Source organism: Palaemon carinicauda, chromosome 28 (genome assembly GCF_036898095.1).
Source record: "Palaemon carinicauda isolate YSFRI2023 chromosome 28, ASM3689809v2, whole genome shotgun sequence".
In the NCBI taxonomy this organism is placed as follows: domain Eukaryota; kingdom Metazoa; phylum Arthropoda; class Malacostraca; order Decapoda; family Palaemonidae; genus Palaemon; species Palaemon carinicauda.
Genome location: NC_090752.1, coordinates 70,117,436 through 70,137,914, shown reverse-complemented (window position 1 = coordinate 70,137,914; position 20,479 = coordinate 70,117,436). Strand labels below are relative to the sequence as shown.

The 20,479-nt window shown below is 45.7% G+C and overlaps 1 protein-coding gene across 9 annotated transcripts in view; it reads right to left on the bottom strand.

Moving 5' to 3' along the window:
- Nucleotides 1-20,479, bottom strand: part of LOC137621653 (constitutive coactivator of PPAR-gamma-like protein 1 homolog) — a 252,439-nt gene that overhangs the window by 147,980 nt on the left and 83,980 nt on the right. For 7 of the 9 annotated variants that reach the window (XM_068352131.1, XM_068352133.1, XM_068352132.1 and 4 more), the window contains exons 8-9: nt 2,885-2,949; nt 1,516-2,158 (exon numbers count right to left, since the gene is read on the bottom strand). In XM_068352131.1, the coding sequence (XP_068208232.1) occupies nt 1,516-2,158; nt 2,885-2,949 (708 nt within the window). The remainder of the gene's footprint in view (nt 1-1,515; nt 2,159-2,884; nt 2,950-20,479) is intronic. The other 2 variants (XM_068352135.1, XM_068352137.1) reach the window with 2 other exon arrangements.

Below are 20,479 nucleotides of genomic sequence, written 5' to 3'. Positions count from 1 at the left end.
AAATTAGTTTCTTTGGTAACTAAGAAATTGAAATTTTTAAGAACTTCAAATTATTATTCTCACTTTTATCATACTAACATATAACAATTATTATGGTATTCATCATGCCCTGAGTATTATTCTGGTATGGATCATTTCATAATAATTCTCTTAGTGATCATCCCTTAAGAATGATTCTGGTATTGATCACCAGTAAGAATTATTCTGGTATTGATCATCCTATAAGCATTATTCTCTTATTGATCCTCCAACAATTATTATGGTATTCATCATGTCCTGAGTATTATTCTGGTAAGGATCATCTCGTAATAATTTTCTTAGTGATCATCCACTAAGAATTATTCTGGTATTGATCACTCGTAAGAATTTTTCTGGTATTGATCATCCCATAAGCATTATTCTCTTATTGATCCTCCCATAGGTATTATTATCTTACTGATCACCCCTTAAGAATTATTCCGGCATCGATCATCCCTGAAGAATTATTCTGGTAATGATCACCCGTAAGAATTATTCTGGTATTGATCATCCCATAAGCATTATTCTCTTATTGATCCTCCCATAGGTATTATCATCTTACTGATCACCCCTTAAGAATTATTCCGGCATTGATCATCCCTGAAGAATTATTCTGGTATTGATCACTCGTAAGAATTATTCTGGTATTGATCATCCCATAAGCATTATTCTCTTATTGATCCTCCCATAGGTATCATTATCTTACTGATCACCCCTTAAGAATTATTCCGGCATCGATCATCCCTGAAGAATTATTCTGGCATTGATCATCCCATAAGAATTGTTCTGGTATTCATCAACCCATAAGCATTAGTTTCTTATTGATCACCCCTTAAGAATTACTCTGGTAATGATCATACCAGTCTTTCAAACAAGCCTATCAATTCTTCTTACAAATTTCTTACTCTTAAACCTCTACCAGAAAAACCTAACTAAATTATACCTAAATGGTTCACGTTCTACTCATGCGTCAGTTTAAAAAAGTATGTTTACTGTTATCCAGCCCATGAAAATGAATACTGCTATTTTTACTGTTATCCAGCCCATGAAAATGAATACTGTTTTGCATAACATCAATTATACAAACTTTTGCTGAATAGACAGTGAAGCAATGCAAACACTGTACACTTAAACTTCATGACTTCAATCCCTTTAAAATATTATATAAATATGAAATTAGTCTTATATTAACATTACATGCAGATACAGTAAATACAGTAATCATACTGTATCTACAGTATATCATAAAAAAATGACAATTATTGGGGTTAACTCTGTAGAATATAAGATACTTGAAATGTTATAACACTTATTATAATTCATTTTGAGAGAGAGAGAGACTTACTGACATTTAACGTTCTTATTTTGTACTTATATTCCCAAAACCCATCATAGTCATAGCTGTGAGAAAAGCTGAAGCACACATCTAGGAAATAAACTGCACAAAAACATATCAAATAAAAATATACACTGCTACACTGTGGCTGTGATACTAACATAATATACCTGAGTCGTGGTCGTGATCCTCCAAATCGGCAGGCTTTACGGTCAGGTCTCCTTTTTGATCTTCTTTCCCCCCCTCCTCCACCTCATCATCATCATCAATTGATTTGGAACACACACAGATGATGGGGATCTTTTCTCTATCCATTCCGCCAGCCAATCTATTTTCTTGGTATGGGTATGGATTTCCAGCTAACCTTTCCCCTTTGCTATTAACTTCACTACCATCACATTTATCACCACCATCATCATCATCACCATCATCATCATCATCATCACCTTCAACACCATCATCATCCTCAATCGCAAGTTGTGGCTCATCATCTTCACCAGTCACCACAATGGTAAAACCACCTAGACGAGATTCCAACGCTTGTTCCAGCTGAGCAGCATCAGGGGACAATGATCCACTCCCACTGCCCCCACGGCTGCTGCTCTGGGGACTGCCTGGTGGGCCTGTGACCTCGATCACTATCTGAGGTGGTGGCGCCACTAGAGAGACACCACTGCTGCCATTCCCACCATTGTCCCCGTTGCTGTCCTTCTCGGGAACAACAGCCAAGCCTGGCACAGGAAGTCCCAGCATTCCTCCACTCTTGGGAGGGACGGCTTCCATTTTGCTTGGGCACTCAGAGTGCTGTGGGACACCACCTGTTATACCATGACAACACCCCCACCCCCACCACACTAACCACTACTATCTTTCCACACACACAAACCTTTCAACATCCATTCAACATCACCAATTTGATCTCAAACAAAGTAAAATGTCAAATTATGTTTACATCCCACATGCAATCCTTCTAATAAAAACCTGAATGAGTTGAAAACCAGCACATTAAAAATTATTTTGGTGTTACTTTTGTGAAATGAACTAAGTGAAAGTATTATCAAAATCAGACAAATCATACTGTGAAAGTCAAAAATATTTTCACCTAAGCTTGATTCAATATTCAATAAAATTATGAGAATACATAGGTATATTCATCACCACAATTATGAACTAAATATGGGGAATTACTTTTTATCTAGTTCTGTTGAAATGCACCACCTGCATCACTTTGCCAATTACATATATGCTCTGGCATACAAGCTTTCCCTAAAATATATACAGTATTACTATAGATGACAGACAACAACTTGCAAATGGGTAATTAATCAAATCCAGTATGCAGATAAGAGTATAAAGCTAGGGAGATTTAAGCAGCCAACTTTCTGCTATTTTGTTGCATAGGAAAATTGAGTGAAATGAGACTTTTAGGCTATAAATTTATATTAAATTCCCCAAAACTTGATACGCTTGGCCCATACTCCAGTAGTTTATTGTCAAATCAAAACGGTAAAGGAAAGTATCAGATAATACCTTACAGTCGTGGTTATCTGGTTTCTGATAAAGGTGAGGATGTCGCTGGCCACCATCTCGTCTCCCTGGAAAAGAAAAAAAAAAGTACCAGGGTTAAATTTACACAAAGATGTTTCAACATTGATTTTCTAAATCAACCTATCAATCTGAAGGCTTTTTATCTTATAACTAATTTCTTGCTAAAACAAAAATATATTCAATTTAATTCTAATAGGGAACATTACATTCACAAATGTTTAATGTACAGTCATTAGCTAGTATTTGTAAACTTAATCATATTGCTCAACATCGGTGTAAGCTCCCTTCAGTTGCACACTTCTTTTAGTTATCATGAAAGAGAAGACCCCACAAGACATGCTCAGAGCACCAGCAATATACCATCACGGCCCTCGCTCATGAGTCTCTGTAGTCAGGCCTTGTTTTTAAGTACAATAGCTTTTACGTGATTTGGTCAAGCTATTTTTTTGTGTCTTTGCTAATTGGCTTTAATCTTTCATTGCATAACTATTCCTTTTTGTGTAAATTATGTTTAGAGGGCTTACAGTTTAATGTGTAAAACATTAAGAGTTATTTACATTTGGGGGACTTGATACTCCTTGCCATTACTATCAGTAGTAGTCAGTGTTTGTTATTTTGTCATTAACATGACTCCCATCGTACTCCTTGTGCATTTCATTTGAAATTTTTAACATCTTTAATACAATATTTAAGCCAAATCAATGTTTTCAATTTTGCCTAACCTCGTTATTACCTTCGCCAACTTCCTTGCGGCGAAGGTTATAAACTGATAAGCGTTTTATGTCTGTTGATTGTGATTCACATAACTCAAAAACTATTTGATTGAATCTCATGAAATTTGGTGGGATGATTGGCCATGATCCAAAGACAATTTTATTAGATTCTGGGAGAGACTGGTTCAAAGGTCAAGGCCAAGGTCTCAAAAATGTAAAAAAAACTAATCACAAAACTCATAACTATTTGACCAAATCTCATGAAATTTGGTGGGATGATTGCCCATGATCCAAGGTCAATTTGATTAGATTTGGGGAGAGATTGGGTCAAAAAGTCAAGGCCACGAAAAGGTAAAATATGTATTTTTGCTTCATCGTGGTCAATTTTTATCTGATTTGCATGAAACTAGTGTCGGTGTGTTCCTAATTTAATTGCCGATCCTGTGATATACAATATGATATAGTGATGTCATTACCCTTGTTTGTGTATTTATTTGTTTGCATGTCTGTCTGTGTTTGTGATTCACATAACTTATAAACTCTTTGACCGAATCTCATGAAATTTGGTAGGATGATTGGCCATGCTCCAAGGACAATTTAATTCAATTATGCAAGTGACTGTGTCAAAAGTCAAGACTAAGATCACAAAAAGATATAAAAATGCCCTTCTCCCATATCTTGGTGAATTATTATCTGATTTGTAAGACACTAAAGCCAAAAGGTGCATAATTCATTCCCTATCTTGTGATATAAAACATGTTTGTATGTCTGTGTGTTTGTGATTTGCAAACCTCAAAAACTATTTGACATAATCTGATGAAAATTGGCTGGATAATTGTCCATAATCCAAGGAAAATTTGATTAGATTTTTGGAAGTGATTTGGTTAAGGTCAAGGTAACTAAAGGTCAAAAGCATCTTTTTGCTATATTGTGGTCAATTTTTATCTGACTTGCATGAAAGTAGTGCTAAAGGTGCATAATTCAATTCTATCTTGAAAAATGACAATTTGTCCTAGATTGTATTTTTCCTAGCTACACAAACCCGTAATTATTTAATATAGGAATTCACTTCAGCTCAGCTGAAACAGCCGAAGAGAAAGAAAACCAGGCAGTTGTGGCGGTATGGGGCGGAGCTTAGCTCTGCTCCCCCCCACCGCCAGCCAGCTTTCCTCATTCAAACGCTTTAGGCTCAATGTGGAACATGAGATGGGTGGTAGAGGCGGGCATTTATATTAAATGATTAGGGGTTTGTATAGCTAGGAAAAATACAATTTAGGACAAATTGTCATTTGTTCCGACACGATACACAAACCTCGTAATCATTTAATATAGGAAGACTCACTGTTTGGTGGGAGGTCTGCCTTTGCTGCTTGTGGACAGCTAACTGCCCGGATATAGACCTGGTCTCGAAGGAGAGCAGAGGACTAAATCCACCCACCCCTGTCTCTTGACCCGATATGATGATGGTGGGGTCTGAGAGACTGGGAGCCGCTGCGCGATGTGTAAGAGCATCGCGCGACCATAGAGCGTGAACGCAAGAGACACTCAACCCTAGGGTCACAGTGACTGGATGAAACTCCAAAACCAAAAGGCAAAGGGTTTATACATCCACCGTCTTCCCTGCCTAGCAGAAGACAGGGGGAGAATACTTTTAAACAAACTCTAGCAATCTTACCTGAGAAGACTTGTCTTGATGTATGGAACTTTATGGGAGGAGACAGAGAGAAAGGCAGATCACCTGCAGACTGCTTTCACACTGCCAAACATCCCATAAAATCAAGACAAGAGACTTCCCTGTCCCAGAGAAACTGGAAAGGTCAGACAATAGCTTGAGCTGCTACCACAGGGCCAAGAGCAAAGGTGTCCAAGGACTTGTGCGTAAACTCCCTCAAGTAAAAGGCCATAAAGGTGGTCTGGCGTTTCCCAACGCCAGTCTTCAACACTTAGCCCACTGCAAGATCTCTTTTGAAAGCGAGTGTGGAGGCAATGCCCCTGATCTCGTGAGCTTTAACCCTCGCTGGTGCTTGGACTCTTGAGGAAGTCTCATATGCCTTGCGAATGGTCTCACGGACCCAGGAGGATATCGTGTTCCTCGACACCTTCCTCTTGGTTCTGCCGGTGCAAACTAAGCCGTCGACATTCAGGTCTGAGATGCCGAGTTCGCTTAAGATAGCGCCGGAGACACCTGACGGGACAGAGAAGCCTCTCACCTGAACCGCCACATCCGGTAAGGAAGGTATAGTGAAGGCCTCGAACCTGGGATCATGGATCACTGGGTTCTGAGTCTTGGCCACAAACTCTGGCACAAAACTCAAGGAGATCTCCTTCCAACCCTCTGCATGAGTAACATTACAGGAGAGGCCGTGTAACTCCCTGACTCTCTTCGCCGATGCTAAGGCTAGCAGAAAAAACAGTCTTAAAGGTCAACTGCCTGTTTGAGGCACGACTCGAGGGTTCATACAGAACACGAGTAAGAGACCCGAGAATTAAGGTGACATCCCACTGGGGAACTAAGTTCCCACGGGGGACGCGACTGTTCGAAGCTCTTAATGAGCATAGAAATCCCCAGGGCGTTGGAGATATCTATGGCCTTCAGACGGAACACCATTGCAAGGGCAGACCTGTACCCTTTAATGGCAAAAACCAAAAGGAGCTTATCTCTGCGAAGAAAGATTAGGAAGTCTGCGATCTGAGTCAGAGAGGTTCCGACTGGAGAGATACCCCTTCCACTACACCAATCATAGAACACCAACCACTTCCCCTGGTAGACTGAGGAGGAGGATCTATTAAGGTACTGTACCCTGACATCTCTCTCACAGCGAGTCACGAAAAGCCTCGCATTCTGAGATGCTGGATAGTCTACACTCATGAAGTCTGAGCGACTGCACTGCCTGGTGGTATCTGTTCGACAAGGGTTGCCGAAGGACATTGGGCCAGTGTTGTAGCTCTCGCGGTGCCTCGACCAGGAGCGACAACAGATCGGGAAACCACTCCATGTGTGGCCATAGTGGAGCAATGAGTCATCCTGAGTCCTGGAGCTACTAGGAACTGGCAAAACGGGGGGCAAACGTGAAGCAATCCAGTAGATCCCAAGGATGTTGCAGTGCGTCCTCAAACGCAGCCCCGGGATCTGGTACTGGAGGGCAAAACACAGCAAGCTTGGAGTTGTGCTGCGTTGCGAAAGGTCTATGCATGGTTCTCCCCAGAGGTCGAATACTCTACTTGCGACCCAAGAGTGAAGAGACCATTCTGCCCCTATTACCTGGTTTCTGCGACTTAGGGCGTCTGCCCGAACACTTCTCTTGCCTGGAATATACCTGGCTGACAAGGTTACGTGTTGATTCTGCCCACAGAAACACCTGCCTCGTCAACTGCTGCAAGGGACGTGTGAGCATGCCCCCTTGCTTGTTGACGTGCGCGATCACGGATGTGTTGTCGCTCATCAGCACTACCGAGTGCTCTCTCCAACGGGCCTTGAAATGAAAGTGTGTTCTCGAGACTGCCATCATTTCCAGCACGTTGATGTGCAGGTGTTTCGTCTCTTCCAACCACACACCTGACATGACCAAGTCGTCCAGGTGTGCAACCCAATCTTCCGTGGACGCATCTGTGAACAGACAAACCGAGGTGGAGGAAGGTTTATGAGAAAACCCTCTCATGAGGTTCTCCTCGTTTAGCCACCAAAGGAGATCCTTCCTTACCTTGCGTTCCATGAGGACCGGACGAAAGGGAGGATCGGTGGCTGCCGACCACTGCTCCTTCAGACACCACTGAAGGGAGCGGAGATGGATCCGACCGAAAGGAATGAGCTTCTACACTGAGAGAGGTGACCTAGAAGAGCTTGCCACTGGAGGGCTGGAATGCTGAGTTGATCAGCATTCCCAGATATTTCACCTTCTGCTTGGGAATGAGGTTTGACTTCTCGAGGTCACCAGGATCCCATGATCGAGACAGACTGCCAGAAGTGAGTCTCGATCCTAACTCAACTGCCCCTGCGAGAGAGCGAGAATCAGCCAGTCATCGAGGTATATCAGTATGCGGATGCCCCTCGAGTGGGCCCAAGCTGATACCATAACACTTGGGGAGCTGTGCACAGTCCGAAGCACAGGACTTTGAACTGGTACACTGTGCCCTGGAAGGTGAATCGGAGGTACTTTCTAGGTGACCGATGAACTGGTACTTGAAAGTACGCGTCTTTCAAGTCTATTGAAAGCATAAAGTCGTACTGCCTGATGGCTAACAGCACATAGTATCTTGAATGCAGTTTGCTGAACAAACTTGTTCAATGGCGAAAGGTTGATGATCGGTCTCCAACCTCCTGGTGACTGATCGTGTACGACTTCTAGCGCATCCTTCTCCAACATTTCCTGGACCTCCGCCTCCAAGGCCAGAGCCTTCAGGGATGTTGGAGCGTACGTATGGAACGCTATTGGAGTGGAGGATGGGGGGGGGGGGCGATGAAGCACGAATGGGAGCCTGTACCCTTCGCGAAGGGTCGACACTACCCATTCCTCGGTCCTGAGGTGCTGCCACATCTCCCAATGGCGCGATAGGCGTCCTCCTACCCTCCGCAGCATGGGAAGTGGAAAGCCAATCTCAGCGTTTCCCTTACCCTTGCTTGCCTGTTCTTTCCCCGACGTGGCGGAGTTCCCGAGGGAGGTTGAAAGGTCTGTTTGGAGGCAGAACCCTTCTGAACAGGAGCAGGTCTCGGCTGCACTGGAGCAGCAGGAGCACCACCAGTGGTACTCTTGCCCCTTCCCTTGGGCTTGGCCTGACTCGGCCTGGCTGTGGACAGTTCCGAGGGACCAGGTCCCTTGAAAATCAAACCTTGCGCCTGGTGGATAATGGAGTGCTTAGAGTCGAGGCGCCATTTATCCAGCGCGGCCCAAACTTCCTCTGGTGGAAAGAGAGAAGTTGCAGCTCTAATAGGAAAGTTCCTGAGTGACAGGGCCACTCCTGAACCAATCTCTCTCGCCAAACGAGTGGGTACTGCCCCACGTTTTTTGAGGATCAGATTGGCATACTGGGTAGCAAGCTGGTCCAAGAGAAAAGCAACAGCTTTCCCACCAGACAAAGCCAGGTTACTGTACTGCTCCATGTATTCGGGGTTAGTGAGCTTGGTGTCAAGCGCGAACACTGTGGCTGTACCACACCAGTGGTCGTGCCACGAAGCAGCCTTGAGAGCAGCTACAGAGATGGACTCCATAGTTGAAATCTCAGAGGCCGAGAAGGCCACTCTCTGGGATTTCAAGCTCTCGACCGAGGAACCCCTAGCAAGCGGTCCGACCACGGGGTCGAGAGGGAGGACAAGACACAGAAGACTCTGTGACATAGTACCTCTGCTTTCGCTGGAGTGGTTGAGGGAGAAGCTTGTTCGAACCTTGACCCAAGCGAGTCACTAGGTCCTGCGATCTGGTCACTCACTCGATCCAATGCTCGAGCAGCCTGTCTCAACTACGGTAGTGTGAGGGGCCGTGAACTGCCTTCGGGAGCTCCCTATAGGATCTCCAAGGCTGTACACTTATCTCAGACAGTACCAAAGGAGGAGCTCTGAGGCCATTAATCTCACGAATGGGGCTAATGACCTCAAGGAACTACGACTCCACCTCGGGATCTTCCGTCTCCACGGCCGGTGAAGGCCGTGGAAGGGGCTGATCCCTCGGTTCCGCTACATCCGAAGGTGTAGGGGAAGCGACATGCTTCACGGGTGATGACATCCCCATGAATACCCTTGCTCTGGTCCTAGGACCGAACCAGGCGTGTATTCAGGAGTCAAGGAAGGACCCTGGCAGGGTTCATCCCTGATGGAATGCATCCAGGTTCCCACTGCGACCGAGTGTGTGACTGGTCACTGCGAGCCCCATGAAGCTCCCGAAGGAGCTTGAGCACTAGCGGGGTCGCTGGGAACTGCAGCGCTCACACCAAGAGGTGTAGACAGGTTAGTCGCGCGAGTGGTGCGTGCAGCCCCACCTGTTACATGGCCAGAAAACATGGGGGTTGGCTGCATCTCGCGCGGCTGGTACGTGCGAGAGCTAGCCTGATCGTGTACGACCGGCCCCATGCCGCGGGCTGAGCCACGAGGTGGCTCCATGCCAGGCCCGAGTGCGCGATTGTCTGGGCCTGCTCCTTGCTCACGCGACACATGAGTCGCTGAGTTGGTCCGCGTGGCTACCCCGGTGAAGGCAGTCATGCGTACCATGGATTCTTCACGAGAGACCACAGCTGAGATTTCTCGAGCCAAAGCCAGGACTCTCCTTTCCCCACTCAAGAGTGGTTCAATTTGAGCCTGAGCAGTAGATAGGGGGCCCCTGGACCCCGTCACCATGCTCTGGGAGACGATACCTACGCCCTCGAGCGTGGTTGTCGTGCATGGAGGCCTTGCGCGAGATTCGCCGTGAACAATCCCACAAGTGCGGGGAACATGGGAATCTCACACATCACCCTCATTCTCCAGAGGAGAAGAGCTGTCTCGGGGCGCAATGTCCCTTCGACTGCGACTGGCCTTCCTGGCCTCTTCACTTTCCTCTCCTTCCCCTTCCTCTTTCCCCTGGGGGAGAAGAGTCAGAGTCAGAAGATGGAGATGAAGAGGAGGGGGAACTAGAAGAGGAATACCGCCCAGGCTTCCTCTTCTTGTGCCCCCTCCGAGGTGCTGGAACGTTGGTCGAGGCAACAGCAGACGACACTGGACGAGGATGAACAACCAGAGCCATGTCTTGGTGAACCTGAAAAACATATTGCATCAGCAGGAGTTTGGCAGATTTTAATTTTAACTGCTTATCAGCAGAAGATTTGGCAGATTTTAATTTTAACTGACTTGCGGGCGAAGCTGTAAAGGATTTCCCATCAGTCGTTAAAGAAATCTCAGTGATTAAAACCTTACTCTCCCTTGCTTTAACAGGGAGTCCTGCAATTATTTTACCCTTGGAAAAAGTTTGCATTTTGCCAGGAACAAATGCTTTATCAGGAACATAGTCAACAACAACAGGATCGCTAAAGTTACAACCCAGGGTTGCCAGGTTTCCTAAGTGAGAAAAGGCCAACTTTGATCAACTGCAGCTTTAAGAAGTTAAAAAAAAGGCCAAAGGTATAGCCTTTAAGGGCAACCTTTTATGATATTGCTAAAGCCTAACCAATTTCAAATGAAAAAAAGGCCAAATTTTATGTCTTTAGCTAAAAAAAGACAAACTGGCAACCCTGTTACAAATTCTATTACATTCATGTGTTCATCAACAATCGTATCATTCAAATGACGTTGTTGAAGTTCGTCCGCCATATTTAAACGGCATCTAAACAAATTTAAGTCAAGCTTACCTGATAATCCGAGAGATGCCCAAATTTCCCCTTTTTACCGGTAACGTGTCGTCATCGGTAACAGCAATCTGTCGGGTGTCTCGCAGGATCGCCGAAATAGCGGGAGCGCTAAGGTCAACCGCTCCCCCAGCAAAACCCGAGAAATCCCCGACAGGCTGTGAATCAGGGTTCCCCAAAATGGCGGCCAGGATTCACACTACGGCAAAGAGAACCTTGAGAGCAAGGTTTTCCCCTGCATGTCGAGCAAAGCGTGTGCGGGTCTACAGAAGGTGACGAACGCCACCCACTGCAACGCCCGCCAAGGCCTGCACATCGCATTTTAAAGAGTAACTTTCTCCATAACAAAGACCAATCGCTAGTACACAAGCACAAGAGAAGGCAAAAGGCTGTAGCGTAGAGAGCGGAGAGTAGGCAACCATCCACATTGAGCCAAAGCGAGTGAATGGGGAAAGCGGGTTGGCGGTGGGGGGGACGGAGCTAAGCTCCGCCCCATACCGCCAGCCAACCAATCAGCACAACTGCCTGGTTTTCTTTCTCTTTGGCTGTTTCAGCTGAGCTGAAGCGAATTCCTATATTACTGTAAATGATTACGAGGTTTGTATGTCGCATTGGAACAAATACAACTTGACATAGGCAAAGGTATGCACTCTACCGAATGCCCGTTCTAGTATGTTACTGTTTTTGTAGTTCTGTTTCCAGTCAAGATTACCTTTAAACTAGTCCTATACTATTTCATTAGTTCTTGCTTACAAATGATTTTAGGAATTTTATGATAGTGGTAATTTCCACTTGCAAAACAAATTATATTCCTTAAATTTAATATAATTTCATTCCCTTCATTGCTATTCTTGTTATTTGTTGGGAAAATTCATTTCAAAACTAAATTGTTTAACCTTAATCTTGCAACAAAATACATATTCATCTGTAGTAGGGCAGGCTCTTACATCATAGCATGTCTTCCATTAACAACACTACAATCTCCAGTGTTTATTTCATAGATAACCACAGGATTTGCTTCAGCAGGCTAATCTAGTACACGAACATAGGTCTGCGGACCTGTAAATTTTGTTTGCCCAGAGATAAACTTATAAGCATCATAACCCTAAAGCTTCAAAGGATCCCTAGTCCAAATTTCCAGTAATATCCCAGCAATGACCATCAAAAAGTAAGATCTTGAAATGAGGCTTCTGAAGTTGCGATACTTTTACCTACCACTATGCAACTGCGCATAGGGTGTAACCTTTTACCCAACTATCCTCAATGTTGTCTCTTGCAGATGACTTACTGCTATGGACACCTTACGGCCAAGATTCCCAACATTGCCTTCCATCTACCTTCTCTAGATTGCTTTTTCCTCCTTTTGTTATGCTAACTCAAGAGTTCACTCTAAACACTATACAGTGGTACCTCTACATACGAATTTAATCCGTTCCAGAACCAACTTCGGATGTAGAAAAAGTTCGGATGTCGAAACGAATTTTCCCATAAGAATACATTGAAATAGGATTAATCCGTGGTTGAGCCCAAACACCTATGATAACTTCTTAATAAACTACTATACATAATTTTCCCATGAGAATAATGAACACTAAATTAGATAATAGACATGTAAATAAGAATTAGCAAAAAAGGATAAATAAGAAACGGGTTTTTATCGTCACTTTACCTTAGAAACTCCAGCGCAGGTGTTGTTAGTCTTGCTACGCAGAGAGGAGACGGACGGGCGGCGAGGAGGTAGAGAGGTTAACTACGATAAACGTACACTACCGTAACTTATTCTAACTTACACTAAGTGAACTTTAACATAACTTAGCTTATTTTTTTTATTTTTATATTTTATATTTTTTTTACATTTTCTTTTTTTCTTTTTGATGATTACGTAATTTTAATCACTTTCACTCTCTACACTTAAAATTGACTGAATTTCTTTCGCTTCACTCTTTTCCGTTTTCTTTGCTTCACTTTCTTCCGCTTCACTCTTTGCCGTTTTCTTCGAATCACTTACATCCTCTTCATCACGAGTTCGCTTCGCAGTTTTTTTAAAGAAATTATCGATAGATAATTGCTTGGTACGGCTTTTCAGAATGTTTCGAAAGTGAGTTAGGCAAACATCATCGAACTGAGAAACTACACGACAAACCTGCAATTTCTTTGGATGGTATTTGTCGATGAAGTCGACCCCATCTTGATATTTTCCTAACACCTCTTTTATATGCGCCGAACCTAACACATGTTCTACCTCCTCGCTCCCTTCCTCGTCATCACTCATGTGCTCCGACATAGCATGGAGTTCCTTGAGCTCATCCGTGGTAAGTTCGTCGTGATGTTCGGCGATGAGTTCCGTAACGTCATCTACGTCGACCTCCAGACCCATGGACTTGCCAAGGGAGACGATTTCCTCTACGGCTTCTGCTGCACCCACCACGGGATCAGGTTCGGGGTCAAAACCCTCGAAATCTCGGGGAGAAACTGCATCAGGCCACAGCTTCTTCCAGGCAGAATTGAGGGTCCGTCGAGTTAATCCCACCCAAGCCTGATCTATGATCTTCAAGCAGTGCACGATGTTGAAGTGGCCCCTCCAAAATTCACGCAAAGTTAAGTTGGTGCTTTGCGTGACATTAAAGCACTGCTTAAATAAGTGCTTGGTGTACAGCTTCTTAAAATTAGAGATGACTTGCTGGTCCATGGGCTGGAGGATAGAGGTGGTATACGGTGGAAGATACAGCACCTTTATGAACTTAAATTCATCGAAGATATCATCTTCAAGTCCGGGGGGGTGAGCAGGTGCAGGTGCATTGTCAAGGCATAGCAGGCACTTAAAGGCAATTTCTGTTCATGAAGATACTTCTTCACAGAAGGGCTGAAAACTTGGTTAACCCATTGCACAAAGAATTGCCTAGTGACCCAGGCCTTCAAGTTGGATCGCCAGAAAACATGAAGCTGATCCTTATCGACGTTGTGTGCCTTAAAGGCCCTAGGGTTCTCTGAATGGTAAACCAGTAAGGGCTTGACTTTAAAGTCCCCGCTAGCGTTGGCACATAGGGCAAGAGTCAACCGATCCTTCATTGGCTCATGCCCAGGCAATTTCTTCTCTTCGGCGGTGATGTAGGTTCGACTCGGCATCTTCTTCCAAAACAGCCCGGTTTCATCACAATTAAACACCTGCTGCTCTACGTAGCCTTCTTCCTGCACGATCTTTTCGAAGTTCTTGACAAAGTCAGCTGCAGCCTTTGTGTCCGCACTAGCAGCCTCTCCGTGGCGAACAACTGAATGAATCCCGGACCGTTTCTTAAATTTCTCGAACCAGCCACGAGATGCCTTGAAATCATCTGAGGAAGGCTCGGTTGAACTCTCCCCAGCATCACCCCCAGAGCTCTCCTCCTTCAAGTCCTTAAAGATGGCGTGCGCCTTCTCGCAGATGACGGTCTCGGAGATGGTGTCGCCAACGATCTCTCTGTCCTTAATCCACACTAGTAGAAGTCGTTCCATCACTTCTATGATAGGGGTACAGCGTTTTGAAATTATGGTGATCCCCTTAGAAGATTTCACTGCTTTAATAGCTTCCTTCTGTTTAAGGATTGTAGAGATCGTCGACATATTACGGCCATACTGTTTAGCAAGTTCACTCACGCGGACGCCACGCTCATGTTTTTCAATAATTTCCTGCTTAACTTCTAAAGAAGGCATTTCCTTCTTCCTTTGCTCACCACTACCACTACCACTGGCAAAACTAAGCCTTTTAGGACCCATACTTTACGTAAATTACCGTTAAAGGATGCACGTAAAAAATCACGATTAAAACAGAGTTAATAGCAGAACGCACAGAGCACAACCGCAAGAAGCCGACGAGAACAGAGGACTGACCCAAGCCGCGCTAATTGAGGGTCCCACCTAGGTGGATGTGCTGCCTTCTATCGTCGGAAATAAAAAACACTTCAGGCGCTATGAGCACCGACTACGCGTACGAGTATTGTTTACTTCGGGTGTCGAAAAAACATTTGGGTGTAGAGTAGGAACGTGTTCGAATTTTACTTCGCGTGTCGAAAAATTCGGATACAACCATACAACCGGTACGACGAAAATTGCTTACTTCGTGTGTCGAAATAAAATTCGGGTGTAGAGTCAAAAATTTGCTCGAATTTTACTTCGGATGTTGGAAAACTCGGATGTAAATAAGTTCGGATGTAGAGGTTCCACTGTATTATGGTACAGCAACAATCAATTTACAATGAAGTGTTAACACTACATTGTAATATGGTACAGAAACACTAATCATTTACAAAAGTCTCCCGTTTATGTAATTCTACTCGATTTCTCTCTTTGTACAGTCAAAATCTTTCTCAAAAGTCCACAATTATGATATTTTGATTATAAAATAAATTTTTGAATATACTTACCCGGTGAATATATAATAGCTGACGTCTCGGACGGCTCGATAGAAACCCAAAAACTCGCGAGCGATCGCCGTGAAGGTTGCGGGTGTGCCCACCAGCGCCGACTATCGACCAGATACCGCATATACTTGTAAACAGCTCCAGTTCTTCTCATTCCGCTGGGTCTCTATCGGGGAGGAAGGGAGGGCCTTTAATTTATATATTCACCGGGTAAGTATATTCAAAAATTTATTTTATAATCAAAATATCATTTTTAAATATTAAACTTAGCCGGTGAATATATAATAGCTGATTCACACCCATGGTGGTGGGTAGAGACCAGTATTAATACAATAAAGGCGTATATGCTTAGAGTTTTTGACAATTATATCATAACAAAACCCAATTAAATATAGGTACCTGGTAAGGAAGCTGACGACTCTGACGATTACTCTGCCTTATTAGTCCGCTTTCCTCACGAAGCCCAGCCATCCTCTCAGGATGCTGAAAGACTCCCAGGAGCTGTTATATCCAGGGCGACCACCCATACAACAGGACCTCATCAAAACCCTTAATCTGGGCGCTCTCAAGAAACGACATTTGACCACCCGCCAAATCAAAAAGGATGCGAAAGACTTCTCAGCCTTCCGTACAACCCAAGACAAGATTAAAAACATTTCAAGAGAAGATTAAAAGGATATTGGAATTAAGGGAATGTAGTGGTAGAACCCTCACCCACTACTGCACTCGCTGCAACGAATGGACCCAGTGTGTAGCAGTCCTCATAAAGAGTCTGGACGTCTTTTAAGTAAAATGAAGCGAACACCGACTTGCTCCTCCAAAAGGTCGCGTCCATAATACTTCGCAGAGATCTGTTTTGCTTAAAAGCCACGGAAGTTGCTATCGCTCTTACTTCGTGCGTCTTGACCTTAAGTAAACAACGATCTTTTTCATTTAAGTGAGAATGAGCCTCTCGGATTAAAAATCTAATAAAATACGATAAAGCATTTTTAGACATAGGCAATGAGGGCTTCTTAACGGAGCACCATAAGGCCTCGGATCCACCTCGTAAAGATCTGGTACGAGCTAAATAAAACTTAAGACCTCTAACTGGGCACAGTACTCTTTCAACCTCGTTGCCTACGATCTCTGATAGGCAAGGTATATCAAAAGATTTAGGCCAAGGACGAGAAGGCAGTTCATTTTTGGCCAAGAAACCAAGCTGAAGCGAACATGTGGCTTTATCTGTAGAGAAGCCGATGTTTTTACTAAAGGCATGGATCTCACTGACCCTTTTAGCCGAAGCCAAGCACACCAAAAAAAGCGTCTTGAGGGTGAGATCCTTCAGGGAGGCTGAATGTAATGGCTCAAACCTGTCGGACATTAGGAACCTTAGGACCACGTCTAAGTTCCACCCAGGAGTTGCCAAACGACGCTCCTTAGAGGTCTCGAAGGACTTAAGGAGATCTTGGAGATCTTTATTATTGGACAGATCTAAGCCTCTATGTCTGAACACAGAAGCCAACATGCTCCTGTAGCCCTTAATAGTGGGAGCAGAGAGGGAGCAAACATTTCTGAGATGCAGGAGAAAGTCTGCAATTTGGGCTACAGAGGTACTGGAAGAGGAAATGGATGATGACTTGCACCAGTCTCTAAAGACCTCCCACTTCGACTGGTAGACCTTGATGGTAGATGCTCTCCTAGCTCTCGCAATAGCTCTGGCTGCCTCCTTCGAAAATCCTCGAGCTCTTGAGAGTCTTTCGATAGTCTGAAGGCAGTCAGACGAAGCGCGGGGAGGCTTTGATGAGGACTCCTTACGAGGGGCTGCCGTAAGAGATCCATCCTTAAAGGCAAACTCCTTGGAACGTCTACCAGCCATTGAAGTACCTCTGTGAACCACTCTCTCGCGGGCCAGAGGGGAGCAACCAACGTCAACCTTGTCCCTTCGTGAGAGGCGAACTTCTACAGTACCTTGTTGATGATCTTGAACGGCGGGAATGCGTACGCGTCCAGGTGAGACCAGTCCAGCAGAAAAGCATCTATGTGGGCCGCCTCTGGATCTGGGACTGGAGAGCAATAGGTAGGGAGCCTTTTGGTCAACGAGGTGGCAAAGAGGTCTATGGTGGGTTGGCCCCAAGTCATCCAAAGACTCTTGCACACGTCCTTGTGGAGGGTCCATTCTGTGGGGATCACCTGACCTCTCCGACTGAGACAGTCCGCCAAGACGTTCAAGTCCCCCTGGATGAATCTTGTCAACAGTGAGATGCCTCGATCTCTTGACCAGATGAGGAGGTCCCTTGCGATGACGAACAGTGTGTGGGAGTGAGTGCCTCCTTGCTTGGAGATGTACGCCAAGGCTGTGGTGTTGTCCGAATTGACTTCTACCACTTTGCTTCGTAGAAGACTCTCGAAACTCGTCAAGGCCAAGTGAACAGCCAACAGCTCCTTGCAGTTGATGTGCAGGCTCCTCTGATCCGACGTCCAAAGACCCGAACATTCCAGACCGTCCAGAGTCGCTCCCCAACCCAAATCCGACGCGTCTGAGAACAACACGTGGTTTGGGTTCTTGACCGCCAGGGACAGACCCTCTCGCAGACTTATGTTGCTGTCCCACCAGTTCAGGCACGTTTTTACTGGCTCGGAGATCGGGATTGACACAGCTTCCAAAGTCTTGCCCTTGTTCCAATGGGAGTCTAGATGGAACTGGAGAGGGCGAAGGTGAAGTCTCCCTAGTGAGATAAATTGTTCCAGGGATGACAGAGTCCCTAGGAGGCTCATCCAACTTCTCCCTGAGCAACGGTCTTTTTTCAGCATGAGGCGGACTTTGAGCAGGGCTTGCTCTATCCTGGTGGCAGACGGAAAAGCCCGAAAAACTAGACTGCGAATCTCCATCCCCAAATAGAGAATCGTCTGGGAGGGATTCAGTTGAGACTTTTCTAAGTTCACCAACAGTCCCAACTCCTTTGCAAGAGCCAACGTCCATTGAAGGTCCTGCAGACAGCGATGACGGGACGACGCTCTGAGAAGCCAGTCGTCCAGGTACAGGGAGGCTCGAATTCCCGATAAATGAAGGAATTTTGCCACATTCCTCATGAGCCTCGTAAACACGAGAGGAGCAGGGCTGAGGCCGAAGCACAGTGCTCGGAACTGGTACACCACATTCCTGTAAACAAACCTCAGATACGGTTGAGAATCCGGGTGTATAGGAATGTGGAAGTACGCATCCTGCAGGTCGAGAGAGACCATCCAGTCTCCCTCTCTGACCGCTGCTAGGACGGACTAAGTGGTCTCCATCGTAAATTTTGTTTTTACAACAAAAACGTTGAGCGCACTGACATCCAGCACTGGCCTCCAACCTCCTGTATGCTTTGGGACTAGGAAGAGACGGTTATAAAATCCCGGTGATTGAAGGTCCGAGACTTTCACCACCGCTCCCTTCTCTAGCAACTGAGAAACCTGCTGATGTAGAGCTTGTCTCCTTGACTCCTCTCGATACCTGGGAGAGAGGTCTAAAGGAACTGTTACTAGAGGAGGTCTGCGTACAAAAGGTATTTTGTACCCCTCCTTGAGCAACAACACAGACTCTCGGTCTGCACCCCTCTTCTCCCAGGCCAGCCAGAAGTTGTTCAGTCTGGCCCCTACCGCTGTCTGAGGACGTGGGCAGTCAGACTCTGCCACGGGAGGACTTGGATCCTCTCCTCTTGCCTCTTTTACTGTCGGCACGAGCGCCTCCCCTACTGGGGGCTCTGCCACGAAAGGGCGGGATAAACCTCGTCGCTGGGGTATCGATCTTGGGTCTTACGACATAAGACGATGAAGGAGCACCCTTACGAGCAGACGTAGCCATCAGGTCGTGGGTATCCTTCTGCACCAGAGAAGCCGCAATATCCTTGATCAACTGCTGAGGAAACAAGGCAGATGACAACGGGGCAAAGAGGAGCTCCGACCTTTGACAGGGAGTTACTCCTGCCGAAAGGAACGAGCAAAGTGTCTCCCTCTTCTTCAGGACTCCAGCCGTAAAGGTAGCGGCGAGCTCATTGGAGCCATCACGGATGGCTTTGTCCATGCAGGACATAATAAGCACGGAAACATCCTAGTCGGCCGACGAGATCTTCCTGCTTAAGGCTCCTAGCGACCAATCTAAGAAGTTAAAAACTTCAAAGGCCCTGTAAACCCCTTTAAGGAGATGGTCAAGGTCCGAGGAGGACTAATAAACTTTAGAGCGTCTCATGGCCAGGCGACGGGGAGAGTCTACTAGGCTTGAGAAGTCTCCCTGGGCAGAGGCAGGAACTCCCAAGCCGAGAACTTCTCCCGTGTCATACCAGACGCTCGCTCTAGAAGCCAGTTTAAAAGGAGGGAAAGCAAAGGCTGTCTTCCCCAAACTCCTCCTGGTGATCAACCAGTCGCCTAGCAAACGTAAAGCCCTCTTAGAAGAGCGAGAGAGCACTAGCTTAGTAAACGAAGGCTTCGAAGCAGCTAGGCCTAGCGCAAACTCTGACGGAGGCGAACGAGGAGCAGAAGTTACAAAATGGTCTGGAAAAAGATCCTTGAAAATCAGCATGATTTTCTTAAAGTCCATAGAGGGCTGAGCAGCTTTAGGCTCTTCTCCGTCTGACAAAATGCCCAAAGGAATATCAGTAGGCGGAGGATCAGCAACTTCCTCATCTGAAGGAACCTCGTCCGACAATTGTCGAGTCTCATGAAAAGGAGAGACCTGCCGCGGCGGCAATGCTTGACAGGCAATGTCCACAAGCAAAGGAACAGCAGCAGCAGTCGAGGAAGCGACGTCATGCCGCTGCTGAAAGGACTGAAAACCTTGTGACTGACCAACAACAACAACAGGAGTTGATGGACGCTCGACGTCACGTCGGAACTGCATTGACTGCCTAGACTGAGCAGTCAAAACAACCTTCGACTGCGGTGCTTGACGCTCAACGTCAAGTCGAGGCAACTGAGCTGGTTGGCGAACGTCCTGAACGTCAACACGAGACTGCGGCAGCGGCTGAACGTCAACACGAGACTGCGGCAGCGGCTGAAAGTCAACACGGGACTGCAGCGAGGGAGGATCCATGTCACGTGACTGACGTGACAAACTACCGACATCACGTTTCAAAGTGCTAACGTCAAAAGGACGAGTGAAAGCTCGTTTGGGCGGCTGACGGCCAGAGTCTCGATCAGCG